Below are 16,041 nucleotides of genomic sequence, written 5' to 3'. Positions count from 1 at the left end.
AACAAATGACAAAGAAAACAAGAATGGTCAATTTTAAATGCAAACATATTAAAAGTGCTTATGAATCTGAGTTTAGGATTTCAATTTTTTTTATTAAAAATTTTTTTTATTATTATTATTTAAAGATTTTTTTTTTTGAAGAGGGACAAAAATTTGTTCGAATGGAACTTACAGTTCAGTTGTTTCTTCCGGCAATTCGGATGGTACACTTGTTAGACTTTTCTCACGACAATCGACGATTCCATCGGCACAACGGCATGGATATGGGCAACTGCTTGTGGCACCACATTCCAATGGTGCATTCTCTGTTAAACCTGTCAAATAAAAACATATTTCAAAAAAAAAAAAAAACGTCCCTTCATGGTCAAATTTTTTAATAAAACATTGCGCGAAGCCCATGTTTTAAACTTAATGTCATCCTATAGAAATTCATCTATGGTTCTTAAATATCGAATTGAATGCGTCGAACAAGAGATGAAATTTACGCTAAATTGAACAAAATTGATTTGTGAAAATTAATTATTTTTCAATTGTCAATATAAGTTTGAGCATACACAGAAAATCAAACACTCATGCATCACAATAAACATTTGTTCATTGTTTCAAAATTGGGCTTTTTATTACAGCCGAACGGCTGTCATCATAAAATTTAATTAAAATCAGAAAAAAACCACTCATTCATCAGTTTTTAACGAGTTGCAATGCATGTAATGGGTATTTTATTTTTTTGAACGGAACCTTTTAACAATCACTGTGATGATCGAATCCAATAATCAAATCCACATCACAATTCATTGAAATTAATTCTCTGTCAATTGACCTTTCAGCGCAAATGAAAAGAATGTCACTGTTTTTCATATTGGTTCATTGACTTGAGATCAATGTTTGTCAATCTGGAGTGTTTTTATTAAATTTATACGTTAATTGACATTTGTTTGAAGAAAAAAAACGCCGTGATGATTTTCATATAATAAGGGAGTGAATAGTGTATATTTTGTCACTTACCTGAACATTTGAAGTCATGCTCGTGTAGTTCGGCCAAACTTTGCCCTTTCAATTGACTAGGCGAATGGCATCGGGTGTATGGAGCCAAGCGCGGTGAATTACGCAAGTATCGCGACAACCACGACAAATGACAATCACATGTAAATGGATTATCCGATAAACGTAGCGCACGAATTCTTGGCATTCCACTGAAAATTTCACGTGGCAACGCTGTGATATTATTATTATTCAGAGTCCTGTGAACGAGATAAGAATAAATTATAGATTTCAATGGTGTCCAATAATGTTAACTGTTATTGCATATAAGCCCTTTTTACAGTTCATTCAAATTTATTTGTCTATTGAATCAAACTCTGACTGGATTTCTAATAAGATCCAAGCAACGTATTTTTCTCTCTCAATGAATACAAGTTGTTTTGTAATCATTTCGATAGAGACAATGACAAGTAAAATGAAAATGGTCTGTCCAAGCTTAAGCAGATAATGAAAATGAAACGTCAATCAGATGTCACTTATTATCGCAGAAATAAGCTTGTTTGTTCGAGATAATAAATGAATTTTAAATCGTATTCGGTTCATTATCCATTTGCACAACGATCTTATAGACACTTTTCTCCTTTTCCATTCGATTAATGATAAAATACTTACAAAATCTCCAATTCTCCTAAACCTCGGAAGGCTTGTTCGTCCAAACATGTAATTTCATTGTTATCGACTTGCAAACTTCGTAATGATGTGGCACCTTTGAATGTCTTTCGACCGATTATTTGCATCGAATTATGCGACAAATCCCTGTTAAAAGCATTGATACGATATTAAATAGAGGCACGAATTTGAGTTCAGTACTCTCGATGTTAATATAATAGTTTTTCGATATTTTTCATTCAAATTTTATTTTAATATATTAAAAATAAAATCAATTTTCAAAAAAGACTTTTAAATTAAATTGATTTTACAAAGATTTTCCAATTAATCACCGTGGTAAAATTTATTAAAAAAAAAACACATGCAAAAGGAGACCGCTTCGATAAGCATGCATCTTATCGAATTTCGATCGTGCAGAAAACTTAACCTAAGACTAAAAAGATAATGCAAAAAAACCAATGATAGATTTTAGAATCTTAATTTAAAAAATATATCTCGAAAATCAATTCAATTAATTACTTAACTAATAAAATCTAAATCAAAAACTAAATTTATTTCAAAACTTAAATGCCAAACTAAAAAACCAACACACACTTACAATCGCAATAGATTTGCTGAATTTGCGAGAAAATTATCTGGAATTGCCTTCAAGCGATTGTTATTGAGACGCCTTTAAAAAGTGGCCCAGCAACACAAACGAAAGATAGCATTTTAATTCAGTCAGCAAAGAAAATTGTGATATTTATACGACATAATTATAGATTTCAAGTGCAATCAACAATGCAAACAAACGGCAGAAATGCACGGCAAATCAAAAAAAAAGAGAAAGAGAGAAAAATAAATTAATTGCAAAATGTCGATTACCTAAAATAAGTATTATTATTATTTTTTTAAATGTGAAAAAGTTTTTCTTTTATTCTTGGAATTCAATTTGGTCGGATTGATGCCAAATCATGTAAAATATAGTGAATTCGGTTGTCATTTGCAAGATGTTTATCATCGGTGAATTGTGAATGTTTTTCATGCATCAGTGCCAAGCACAAATTGGCCGAGAAAATACGAGAGGCGTGTGTATATTCTTACAAATCAAATTAACAAACTTTAGTGATAAACATCTTTTGTGGTTGCCAAAAAATCGTTTTCGCCATTTTATTTCGTTCGCATTCAATTATTTTTTTTTCAGCGCGATTTTTTATTATTGATCGAGCAAAATGTCAACCGAATACACTTACACACACAAAAAAAAAGAAGAAAAATGACAAACTACGCACACAAATTACAAAACAAAATAAAAAGTAATTTTCTCAAACATTAATTTAGTGTGTTTGCGAGAAGAAAAAAAAAATTTTCGCAATAAAAAATAAACCGAAAATGATAATTAAAAAACTTATTTAAAGAAGACTAAGAAAGCTGTGGACAATTTTTGGTGCGTGTGCTTTTTCATTCGTCTCTTGCGTCATGCTAATTCGTTTAATCGAATTTCCAAAGTGATTCTGGCACCGATTCAAAATCATCGCATCAGCCACCAATAAATTGTGTAAAATTAAATAACATAGAGACAAAAAAAAAGAGAGCTCCAAATACGATCGAATACTTACAGTCGTTCCAACGAGATGAGATCTTGAAAGGCGTCCTTTTCAATGGTGTGAATTTCGTTGTCAGTCAATTGCCTGCAAGTAAAAATCAAAACTCCCATGTAATTATTGGCAAGAAAGCGATACAAGCGCATTTTTTTTATGTTGACAATACAATGTGAAGATAGCGAAAGAGAGAAAGGGAGCAATAAGAATAAGCGAAGAAGAAAATATTGTGCCGTAAGGAATCACAACATAGTGTTATTCAGATTTTCACAAATTTATTCGCGAACTGCATTACTATATTTAAATCGTTGTAATTTTCTATCGTCAAATTAGTTTTTTGTTTTGGTTCTTGGTTTTGCGATCCATGTTATTTTGCGATGAGATGAAAATTCGATTTTACAGTAACACGTGTGACGTATATGCATATATCAATCAGTTCATGTATGCCTCTGGCCAAATCATGTCTTTGGTATTTTCATTTTAGTTTTCACACACAAACCCAATTGCAGTAGAGTGCTTTTTTCGGAAGGTTAAAGCATAAAATTGCATTTAATAATGCAAAAACACATGAAAATCTACTCTTCTCTCTTGTCAAGTTCTGTTTTTTTTCCGGTGAGTGTTTTTTTTTCATCAGGTTATTCGACGTATGTGGAAAAAAATAGAAATTTGGGTCATTAAATCGATAGAATAATTTATAAATGAGTATTGTGTTTTAAAAGCGATAATCGTGAGATATTCCAATAAAAATATCCTCGATTAAACCTCACACTTTGTATAACTAAATTTAAACTCTGTGGAACAGTACAGCCCATTTCTTGTCAAAACTTTCTATATTCGAAGTGAAGAAAAAACAAATTGATCCGAATTAAGTTTGAATATATATCATCATTGAGAGTGCTTTTTTTATAGGCGAAGAAAGAAAATTCGAAATTGAAATGAAACGACACACCGAAAGAGCAAGTTGTGAATTGACCTTTTTCTTCTTAATTCACAATCCATACAAGTGGAAAATAATGGCATTAGTTGTAGTGGTGCTCTGTGCATTTCCAAATGTTGGTAAAAACAACAAGCAATATTTATATAGCTGAATTAATTCACAAAAATTGATTTTGTTGTAGTTCCCATTTTTGGGATTGCCGATACATTAAGCAGACATATTATTCAATTTTACAATCAATTACAGTCAATTAATTGATTCGACATTTGGCGTTTTTCTGCTGCTCAGAGTCTAACGGGTTTTTTTCTCTGTTTCTGTTGTGTGAATCTATGGTGCTTGGCAAATGAAGTGAGCAATGTGTTTTATCGAATGAATAAAAGCCCCCAGAAACATAAACGGATGAAGAAAACGAAAAACTTTGTACGAAATAAAATATACAAATATAAAAACAAATCTATATAGCAATTAATTGAGTATTGAATGTGGTGCAGCTTCCGTCTGGGATCTTTTTTTTTCTTCTTCTTCTCTCTGGCATGAAATGCGATAACATTAATATATGCATTCTTCAAGCATACAAAAACATCGAAACGATATACTTTTGGCAACGATGTGGAAGAATTTGGAGCCCGAACTCCAAACGATAATTAGTTTGAAACTAATGGCATTGGATTTTATGCTAGCATTGCTGTCTATCATATACTTCGAATCGGGATATAATTGATTCACTCAGAACAAACATGATATGCATGTGGGGTGTGGGGGGAGGTTGAGACGGAAAAGCAAATGATAATGCGTTGAATTTTTCGCAATTTCCATTTCGATTTATTCAATTTTGTGCATATTCTGATGTATTCAAACTAAATGTTAACATGCAATGGCTGAACCAATGGAATTACACGTACCACAGCAACGTATTTTTCCAATTGATTACATTCGAAATTATTTATTTACGCATTTCAATTGCATGTGTGTAGAGTATTTTAGCTTTTCGAAAAATTCATTTCGATGCGGAGTACAACCAAACCATTTATGTTTTCATGCAATCGATGATGTAGACAACAACAACAACGACGACGACGACGACGAAAAATAGAACATCAACGACCACTCGAAATTACATTTAAGGTATTATCTCGCCCGCCTGATTTTATCGCCTGAATTTGCTGCACCAAACTATGTGATTAATTCAATGATTCGAACGGAAATTATGAGACAAGCTGCAATAAATTTTCTAAATGATTTGACCGTGGCGCTCATTCTTTCCTCTTCAATTCGGTCTGTTTGCATTCACATTCTTGAAAATTTAATCAATAAATAATCATGATGGCCATTCATCATCATATTGAAATAGAAGGAATGCGCTTGCAAAGACACAAATTGTGATCGAATACTTTTGCACGTGTGACAGCCACGAGTGGGAGAGAAATTGTATCAAAACTCATTTGGATTTGTAACTTGTTCGCTCTCAATTCATTGATAAAATCAATTTTAAGAATTTGAATACCCATACACCAAAATTCTAACGTGTTTACATCCGAAATTTGATGAATTACTTTATTGTTACTTTATCGAACCTAAGCGAATTTTATTGATACACAAAAAAAGCCACACATCAAAAACATTTGAGAATTGCCCCAATCAAAAAATTTGCTGTTGATGGTACAGTTGAAAAACTTTTTCTCTCTATTCAGTATATCATCAATCGCAAAAGTTTATCGTCGCACTTCATTCATTCGGTCATACATATACGTCTTCATTAAGTTGAACGCATCGGTCACAATGTACTTTTAGTTAAAACCTGCTGCTATTAGGCAACCGACAAACACACGTGAAACATTTGTAACATGTCATGTTCACTGATATCAACACATCAATATTTTCTCTCTCTCTCTCTCTCTATCTCCTTTTGCCTTGTTGTTGTTGCTGCTGCTCATAATGTAATTAGCATAGATAACATTAAATATGTACGAAGGGTGGAACCATGATAAAATACAAATTGTGTATATTATGGAATGGTCAGCATTTCTGCATTTGATCGAGCGCACCGTTGTATTTCTTTGAAAAGGTAAACTGGCCAGCTTAAATGGTGTCCAATCAAAACCACAAATAACAAAGACTTGCTTATTTCCGTTGGCCGGATATTGTGTGTCTGCCGATACTTCGATCGGAGCACGTTCTAATCAAATGGGTTACATTAACAGTTATCACCGAATCAAACCGAAAACGAACCAAGAACAAAGTTCAATGTGAACAAATATAGCCAATTGTTGGCACTCTTGCCCTCTGGCTCACTCGAGAAATGACCATTTAATTTGTATGCTTGATCAAAGTAATTAAAACCCTATTCAGATAAATCAGTAACCATTTCGTTCGACAAGATGAAACAAATAAAAATTTCATCAATCGTAAAACTTTCAAAATATACACAAAAATCGGTGTATTTTTTTTTTCGTCGTCAATTTGGAGAGACTCATTTAAATCGAACTAAGCCGTATTTAAATGAATTTCAAAAAGTCTAATCCATGCGACATAACACATAATGGATTATTTGGTCGTTCGTAGGCCCTTAATTGATTCGATCAATTCTCTAATTTCTCAATAATGTTTTATTTATTTATTTATTCTATGGTCGAATTGTCATTTCGTTTTCGACCACCACAAGATTGGGCCATTGCGTCGCTATGCATCGTTTGTCACATGTGTGTTAATTGTTGCTACGATTCGATACATCTAATTTTGCTTTCTCAATCCTCATATCATTTAAAATTCATTAAATTGAATCGATTCCACTCGCATCGTTTTGAATGATTTATTCAATTTTCGTCTTCTGTGCATTTAAATGGACGCAATTTTTTGTTGTTGTTGTTATTGTAAGTTTTACAAATTCGAAAATGTGGAAAATCATCGACGAAGAAAGAAAAAAAAAACAAAAATAACCAAATTTTAGAATATAATGAATTGGACGGCAGACGATGATGAAGACATGACAAATGCGATAACGGAAGAATATACAATTTAAGAAAAACGCTAAAATATTCATGATATTATTACGAATGAATTCTTCAGATAATAGCTATGATAGCCGATGAATGGGGGGGAAATAAACAAACACACATAATGATGCATTGCTTCAAGAAATTCTAAATTCACTTGGAATTTTTGTTTCGAAAGAGATGGCATTTCACATCTACTATCAAGAGAGAGAGAGAGAGAGAGAGAGAGAGAGAGAGAGAGAGAGAGATGTACGCCAAAGGTTTGCATTCACATTGAGAGAATAACGCTGTGTTTTGGCTGAACAACGTGGCGAACAGGTTGAAATGTCGAAACGGAAACACACTCATTTTCATTGTTCGATCGTGGGGACACACTGAGTCTGTATGTTGTGCACGCTGTTGCTTTGATTGCTCTGCATGCTAGTAGGCGCGAATGCCAATAAATTGTCTTCCGTAAAAGAAGACGAATACAACGAAGAGTAACATTCAAAAAAACATAATTCAATTTAATGTGGATATAATTCTGACAAAAGAAAATATCATTTTCAAAACATAAAGAAGACGGCGATTCGAATATCATCGTTTATTTCTGTTTCTTTTCGTATTACTTTTCTATCTCATTTTTTTTCTCTCTCTCTCCAATTTTTTTTTGTATTGAAAATTTATGATTTCTTTTTTTTTTCTGTTTTTCGCTTCATTTCAATGAATTTCTCTCTATTTTAAATTTTTGTTTATGTCCATGTTTGTATGTCGTTTGCACAAAATAATCGGATTTCAATATAACAAAAGGCGGAAGACAGAAACAACAGAGAGAAAGAGTGAAAAAATGTTGGTTGGTTCGAGAGTGCAAATCGAATTGCTAATATGCGGTTGTGGTGCGATGTAATTTATTGCTTCATTTTTTTTGAGTGTATGATCCACATTCGCTTTGTTTGAAAGCAATTTCCACATTAGTGCACGGAATGCTAATGTTTTGGATCTTTTGTCATTTTCATTTTTCTTTTCGCTATTTTTTTTGTAAAATCAATTTCTCGATCGCGAGCACACCTGCTCACATTGCTCACTTAACTTAATCCAAATATCAAATAAAATGAAGAGAGAAAAAGATTTAACATTTTAACCATAACAGTAACATGATTACTTTTAATAATGTGATTCTTTTGTATTATTTCTTTTATTTTGAAACGGCATGGCTTATATCTTTCTGAAATGAATTCAATTCGTCTGTGGATGTTTTGATTTGATGTTAAATTCTTTTTGGATTTTGATGATGTGTGTTGGAATGTGTCTTATTTGATACTTACAAAATGCGCAATTTCGATAGATGCTGAAAGTCCATTTCAAAGATAACCGTGATATTGTTGCCTTGCAAGTCTCTGTAATAAGAAAAGAAGAAAAAAAATTTAGAAATTGAATATGAAAATCACATATTTATCTAGATATAGATTTATTAATCAGATGATGGGCGCTTATGTTCTAGGATAAATTCACGTAAAAATAGAAAACGAAAATCACTGAAAATCATTCATGTAATACAATAAATCTTATAAAGCATAATCATAGGTTTTCTGCTCTCTATTTCTCTCTTTCCCTGTGTGTGTGTACACAAATATTCTCTTTCTAGAGTCATACGGTTGATAGATGAGACTGTCGAACCAATAACACCGAATAAATGTAGAAAGAACGAACGAATAAATATGAAAACGATTTTGTTTTGTGTTTATTGCCGGTGTGTTCAGTCTCATACATATTAAAGCCTTAAAGAAAAGAGTGGATGAAAGCGATTGGTTTTGGTGATAAGTTTTCACCACATTTTATGACCCCCGTTGCATTGAAATGGGAACGGTCATAAGCCATACGTAAAATGAGTTGGTTTTTCAAGCTGATTTTTCATGTCGATGACGATCAGGCGGTAGAAAAGGAAGAACGATTGAGTGAACAAATCGAAACGAATCAAATGTCAAATACAATCGATTCCAACTCAAAACTTAATCGATTGATATTCAACTTATGTAACCGAAAACCCATTTCAGATCCCTGTTTTATGTCTTTGCTAGAATTGGTGCCCAAATGCAACCGAAACTCTTTGATTCCATCGTCAGCAGTCAAATTAGATGCAAAGGTTGTATGTGTTCGAGAGAGAGAGAGGGCAGACGGACGAACCATACAAATGCCGTTGAACAATTCATGTGAAAGCAAATGATGGGAGAAAAATGTCCTACAAATGCTAAATACATTGAAACATTCAACAACAACAATAACCAAAAAAAATAGAAAATAAATATGGTTATCATCAAAACCGCTTTGAAGCGGCACAAATTATTGACCCATCTTCTTTTCATTTTTATTGACCTGAAAACGATGACAACAAAATACTGTATATATCATTTCTATGTTTTCGTCAAAGAGAAAAAAAATACAATCGTAAAAAAGCAATAGGCAATAGATTCTTAATACATTGAGCTTGTATATCTCTATGTGCTGGAGTCGGTTTTGCCGAAAGGGAGCGATGAAAAATGAAAAAAAAAAAAATATTTTTTTACGATTCGATAAGTTCATAAATATTCCCCAAATGCACACATATACTGATTTCGTTTTCATTTTCTCATCGCATCTCTCTTTCGCCGTGCATGTGTGTGTATTTCTCTTTTGTCCTGTGACCGCATTACTCGAGTTCAGACACGTGAATAAAATATGGAACATAGAGTGCCATCGACGGCCTAATATGCCATGAAATATTGAAAAACATTTCATTACATTAGATGCTCAAGTGGAATCGGGGGTTTCTTCTTGACGAATCATCCAAATTCATTTTAAAATATATATATTCGGTTTATTTAACTTTACCCTAATTTTCCCGAATATTTTTTATTTTCATTTTATTCCATTGTTCTTCGTTCTGATTACAGTTTATGATGATTGCTTTTGAATGGCAAGGTGAGCCTTTCGTAACGTTCTTTTTCTCCTATATTCAAACGTCTTGTGGTAAATAAAAGCGAACAAATTGAATCACATTTGTGTATGTTGATGATGCATTTTATGTGCGTAATTTTAACTGATGCATCAAAGTATTTTGTCATTAATCTTATGATCTCAATGAAACTCTCCGGTTGGACAAATTAATTTTTTGTTATGTTTTTCTCTCTGTGTGTGTGTGTGTCTGTTCTCCCTCAGAGATGCGCATTAATTCTTTGATTTTTCGGCTTTATTTCAGCTGTCATTGTTCGCATTGATGGGTCATTAAGATAGGGACCTAACTACATATAAATTGATGTTGACAGTGGTGATGCATTCGTTGAACATATATTTTGTACGGTGTGCGAGTGAATCGGAATTATTTATTATTATTTTTTTCTCTCAAAATTGTGAGAGCGAACATAGAACACGACAGAACAATAACTGTCACGCACATGAAACCATGAACTCCTATTGATGCAACATCAAGAGAGAAGGAGAAAGAGAGCAAAATATTAATCCTTGAAATAAACAAAACAAATGGCCCATCGGATACAGCTATGAAAAGATCAACACACAACGAATTTTCCATGAAATTTTCTTTATTATATGATTATGAACTCATTATGGAATTTAGTAAAGGTTTTCGATTGAATTTTCGTATCATAAATCGAAAAAAAAAACATCCAAAATCAGAGAGCGGCTTTGCATAAGAACATTATTATTGATGTCATGGGTGATAGTTAACAGAGAGAAAAGAAGATGTTTCACATGTGTAAAACTACATGTTTAATGGTAACCTGATACGATATTGATTCAATTAATTAATGCCATAAGTTTCTTTTAGACTTGGCTCATTTGTCGCCACCGCCATTCATCAAATTCGTGTACAGCCTAGCCTCTCTTAATATGAGTTTCATATTTCTTGTTTGCATCATACATTTTTTTTCACTCTTGATTAACGATCATCTTACCGAATAACGCGAAGGGAAATTGAAGTGAAGGGGGAGAAAATGAGATGAACAGAAAGAGAGATGAAGAACGCGAAAAATGAAAGGAACGAGAGAGATGCTTTAAGTAAATATTGCGCGCATTGAGATCCATACAACAATTTGATCTATTGACACATGACCATGTATGTGTCTAGAGATATTTATGACACATCCGCTACATTAAATATTACAGAAAATGGAAAATAAGCGATATTTGATACTGTTGCCGTTGACCCCTCTCTGTCGTTTTCTTGTTATTTTATTTTTATTCATGCGAATGCATTATTAATCAATATTATTTCATTGAAAATAGCCAAGTGCTCGGAAAAAGTAACAGACAGCATTAAAAATATTATGATATCGAAAGCCGCCGATATTAATTTTCATTTTTAAATATAATTAACAAGAGAGATGTAATTACAATGGACAATTTAATTTGTGTATTCCATTCTATATCAAATTTGTGTTGTTGTTGTACAAATAATTAGATTTGAAGCAATAAAAATCGATTCCATTCGAAAAAAAAAACAGTTTGGTAGTAACTTTGATGCATTCACACACACATACATGTATTGATTTTTATGCGAAATAGACGATCAAAACAAAATTGCTTTGGTGTTGTTCAATTGCATTTTTGTTCGGTCTATAATATCATTACAATTGTTATTGCTGTCGAATTCGTTTGTTTGATTGTGCTACTGCTGTTGATACGGGTGCAACCTTTGTATGCTGCATTTGGCACATAACATCAAAGTGGAATTTGTGCATTGCGAATAAATTGTGTTGTGGCCTGCCGTAATGATGACTGTGAACAGCAAAAACGGAACAGATTGAGATGGAAAGAGAGAAAAAGAGAAAAAAAGCAGTCAAATGGCACATCAAAAACGATTGAAACTCAAATATTTGAACGAATGCACAACGAACTATGGACATTTTTCTTTCGATGCCAATTTTTTTCCCCCCTGTATTCTTCAAACCCAACATGAAGCACTCTAGATGGGTTAGTTGATGTGAAATAGAAGAGGAAGAAATACAAGAAGAAGAAGAGAAGAAAAAAAAAAACTCGTGCACACATTGTCAAATCAACTACGACTTTTCGATAAAACTTTATTGTTCACTGGACTTAATTCAATGATTTCGTTTTCGTTTATTGCATTTTCTACTGTTTACTTTTCGACTTTGGAGAGTTTCTATTTTGAAGTTGTTGCTGTTGTTTTGTTCGAACGAATGGGCTAAAATTGTGTGCCCGCTTGCAGCAAACGGCCATGTGTGCCATCATCAATCGATTGTTGTAAATGCGACCGAATGAACGTAACGAGTGGGTATGTGTGCTTAGTTTGATTCAGGTCATTCAGTTCATACTAACAATTGGTTTGATCCATTTTAATACGGTTATTATGATTATTGACAATGCATTTGATATTTTTTTTTAATCCATACACCCGGAGAAAATACATACGTTCAACTCGCACGCTTTTTCACAGTCAAATGAAAATAAGAACCATTCAGAGGATAAATGTGACTTTTCCCTTTGAAAGAGCGTGAATCATTTATTGATACAATAGGACAAAAATGAAAGAGTTGAAATTCAATTATGAATTTGATTTGATGATATTGTGTTAAATGTTTTTTTTTGGAAATTCAAAATCGAAATAAAGAAATTTGTTTCATTCTTTTTTCCGTTGTTTGACGACAAAATAAGTATACCTCGTCTATTATATATCTTTTTTTGGATCAGTATGTTTTTGCTGTGGCCGCCGACGTCTGCAGACGTATCACGTAGGCTAATTTGTTTTATCAGTTTCTGTCTGTTTTCATTTGTTTCTAAAGGCGAACGAAATGAAGTTGAATAAATAATGAGGCGAACGAACAAAATGAAATTAATTTTTCGTCATGTATGCTTACTCTCATAAATTAATTACATTGTTACAAGTGAGCGGCAACAACGTCGACGGTAACGACGACGTGGTATATTTTCTACAGCCGTTGTTCGTGGCGATGAAAGAAACTTTTTTTTTTGTTCATAAAAATTGAATCGTGGGGAATATTGAATTAATATGCTTGAGGACGATCAAAACTTTGTTTTGCGTGGCATTTTTCATTTAAACTTCCTCATTTGTACGGTGAGAGTGTAAAAGCGACTGGGTCAAGCAAATAAAACTGAACGAGACAGACAGACAGAGAGAGAGGAGAGAGAGAGAGAAAGTGAATTCGCGCACATGGCGACTCTAGCAACACACATACGAGGGTTGCTCCATAATTTTTTTTAAAAACATATATAACACAGTTGTTTTTTGTCGAAAATGGTTTTATTGTTTTTCAAAATATTCCCCGAGATGATCGATACACTTTTGCATTCGATGAAACCATTTGTCATAGCATTCGTGCCACTCCGAAACTGATATCTCCAAAACGTGTGTTTTGAACGCTTCAACTGCTTCTTCTGGTGTCGAAAATCGTTGACCACGTAGTTTTTTCTTCACGCTTGGGAACAAAAAAAAGTCATTGGGTGCCAGGTCAGGACTGTACGGTGGATGACCCATCAGTTCGATGTTTTGACCGGTCAAAAATCGAGTAGTTTGAAAAGATGTGTGAGAGCTCGCATTATCGTGATGAAGAATTATTTTGCGACGGTGGTTGTTTTTTCTTATTTCACCAAACACTTCGGGCAAACAAATGGTGGTATACCAATCAGAATTGACGGTCTTACGATCCTCTAGTGGAACGGTTGCCACATGACCACTTCTCCCGAAAAAACAGGCGACCATTCGCTTCGAAGTGCTTCTTGCTCGAACAACTTTCGTTGGGTTATCTTCATTTTGGAAGACCCATACAGTCGACTGCTGTTTCGTTTCGGGCTCATAGGCATATATCCACGATTCGTCACCAGTGACGATTTTATTAACGTCTTTTGAAGCACCACGATTGAATTTCTTGAGCATTTCTTTACACCAACTCACACGAGCCATTTTTTGTTCATCGGTCAATTTATGTGGGATCCAACGAGAGCAAATCTTTTTTACGGCTAAATGTTCATGCAAAATTGTATGTATGCTGTGGGATGAAATGCCCAAAGATGCCTCAATCTCACGGTAGGTCACATGACGATCTTCCATAATCAGTTTTCTGACAGCATCGATGTTTTGTGGCACAACAGCCGATTTTGGACGACCTGTATGAAACTCGTCTTTGAGCGAACTACGACCGCAACGGAATTCTCGGTACCAGTTATAAATTGTCTGAAGGGTTGGTGCTTCATTGCCAAAGGCCAAATGAAGTCGATCGAAACACTGTTGTTGAGATAATTTACTTCGAAAATCGTAGTAAATCATTTTACGAAAATCTTCACGTGTAAAATTCATTTTTTTGTTGAGTCGCAGTTTACCAGTCACTGTAAACAATACAAATAGCGTTCGTACGACAAAAGGTTCAGGGCACGAATACATACCAAAACATCAAACTTTACGAATATGACAATGGTTTACATCGGGCAACACTATAAGTACCATTTTAAAAAAAATTATGGAGCAACCTACGTATTGTAAACTTTTTGAAAATCAGTTAGAGATATACTCCATATCGTTGGTAAATTGGTATTGTTCATTGTGTTTCTCATAAATTCATAGTATACACGAAAATTTCGACGAGAAAAACTAAAATTTTATGGCAAAACAAAAAGGAGAAAAATAACTGACAGCAAAAACAACGACAGCATCGAAATAAATGAATAAATTTTCGTAAATAAATGCGGAAAATCACATAAAAACTATTAAATACCCATTACACTGCATATTTACAATGCTGATTGTCTTCTTCTCCTTGTTGTTGTTTTTTTTTTCATTTTCCACGGAGAATGTTCAATTATAATACAACAGTTTTATTAGACGATGAAAATAAAGACACACGACTCACTAGTGAAAACCGGCAAACGAGAGAGAGAGAGAGAGAGAGAGAGCGTCTAGATGGTGAACCAAGTTTAGGACTGGAAAGGAATGGGAAAAAAGACTTGTGCAAAAAAAAAATTCCGTGTGTATTAATGGTTGTCATCACCGCACCGAAGCAGGGTGATTATTTTCTCTGTAAAAGTTAAGAATTTTACTCCACGGACATTTTTTTGTTTTGCCAGTACTGGAATCCATGGATTCCATACATAATACATGGTGACAAGCACTACCGATGAATCCACCAAAATAAACTAATATTACAGTGGTGGCGACCGCGGCAAATCTGATTGCGTGCAAAAAATAGCGTACGCCTGTGTACACATTTTTTCCCCATTTGTTTAGGTATGCATTGTGCGCGAATATCGTGAATAAAAGAAAAACCGCACGTCGAAATTTTCAGCAATGCTTTTCATTATTCCGGCATTCTCCGTTCGGCGGTCGAGATTCGCTTTTTATTCCTTTGACTCCATGCCACGATAAAAGTTTTCGAGCAATTACATGCGGTGCATGGCTGAATAATTAATTTATTACTCTCTGCTATAATAGCTATGAGAGAAAAAGACAGAACCACCGATTTATAGCCGAATGTTTATGGTACATCTTGAATATGTATATTGTGACTTATTCAATTAAAATGCTAAAATTTGTGCGATTTTCGTCTATGTTTGTATACATTATGTTATTGTAACTATCACAATTTAATGGCGATGTAATAATTGTGTCTGTTTGCTTGTTTTCCACATGGGGATGGGACATTACAAGTTTTTGTTTGACAAAAATTTAGTTCAAGTTCTGCACTGAGCTTTTTGTGTGTATTATAATAGCTAAACCAAAAAGTTGAAGGTGTCACGATCGTCCGTCCAGAATGACACATACAACCAATAAAAGTGAAGCTTCTTCACTTTTAGTGACCCGATTCAGCATAAGAGCGATAAATTTTCCAAACAAAATATTATATGACTTCTTTAATACACACGGCGGCGTGTGTCA

At 33.7% G+C, this 16,041-nt stretch overlaps 1 protein-coding gene across 2 annotated transcripts in view; it reads right to left on the bottom strand.

Annotated features, from left to right (window-relative positions):
• The window catches only part of LOC116348173 (protein slit), a 141,047-nt gene that overhangs the window by 9,287 nt on the left and 115,719 nt on the right, over window positions 1-16,041 (bottom strand). The window contains exons 3-8 of one of the 2 annotated variants that reach the window (XM_031779088.1): window positions 8,465-8,536; window positions 3,249-3,320; window positions 2,249-2,320; window positions 1,654-1,797; window positions 1,006-1,241; window positions 173-314 (exon numbers count right to left, since the gene is read on the bottom strand). In XM_031779088.1, coding sequence (XP_031634948.1) covers window positions 173-314; window positions 1,006-1,241; window positions 1,654-1,797; window positions 2,249-2,320; window positions 3,249-3,320; window positions 8,465-8,536 — 738 coding nt within the window. The remainder of the gene's footprint in view (window positions 1-172; window positions 315-1,005; window positions 1,242-1,653; window positions 1,798-2,248; window positions 2,321-3,248; window positions 3,321-8,464; window positions 8,537-16,041) is intronic. The other variant, XM_031779094.1, reaches the window with a different exon arrangement.

This window comes from Contarinia nasturtii, unplaced genomic scaffold (assembly GCF_009176525.2).
Source record: "Contarinia nasturtii isolate CC-2019 unplaced genomic scaffold, AAFC_CNas_1.1 Cnas_scaffold_129, whole genome shotgun sequence".
NCBI classification, from domain to species: domain Eukaryota; kingdom Metazoa; phylum Arthropoda; class Insecta; order Diptera; family Cecidomyiidae; genus Contarinia; species Contarinia nasturtii.
Note: the sequence above shows the minus strand (reverse complement) of the source record. Positions and strands in the feature narration are given on the sequence as shown.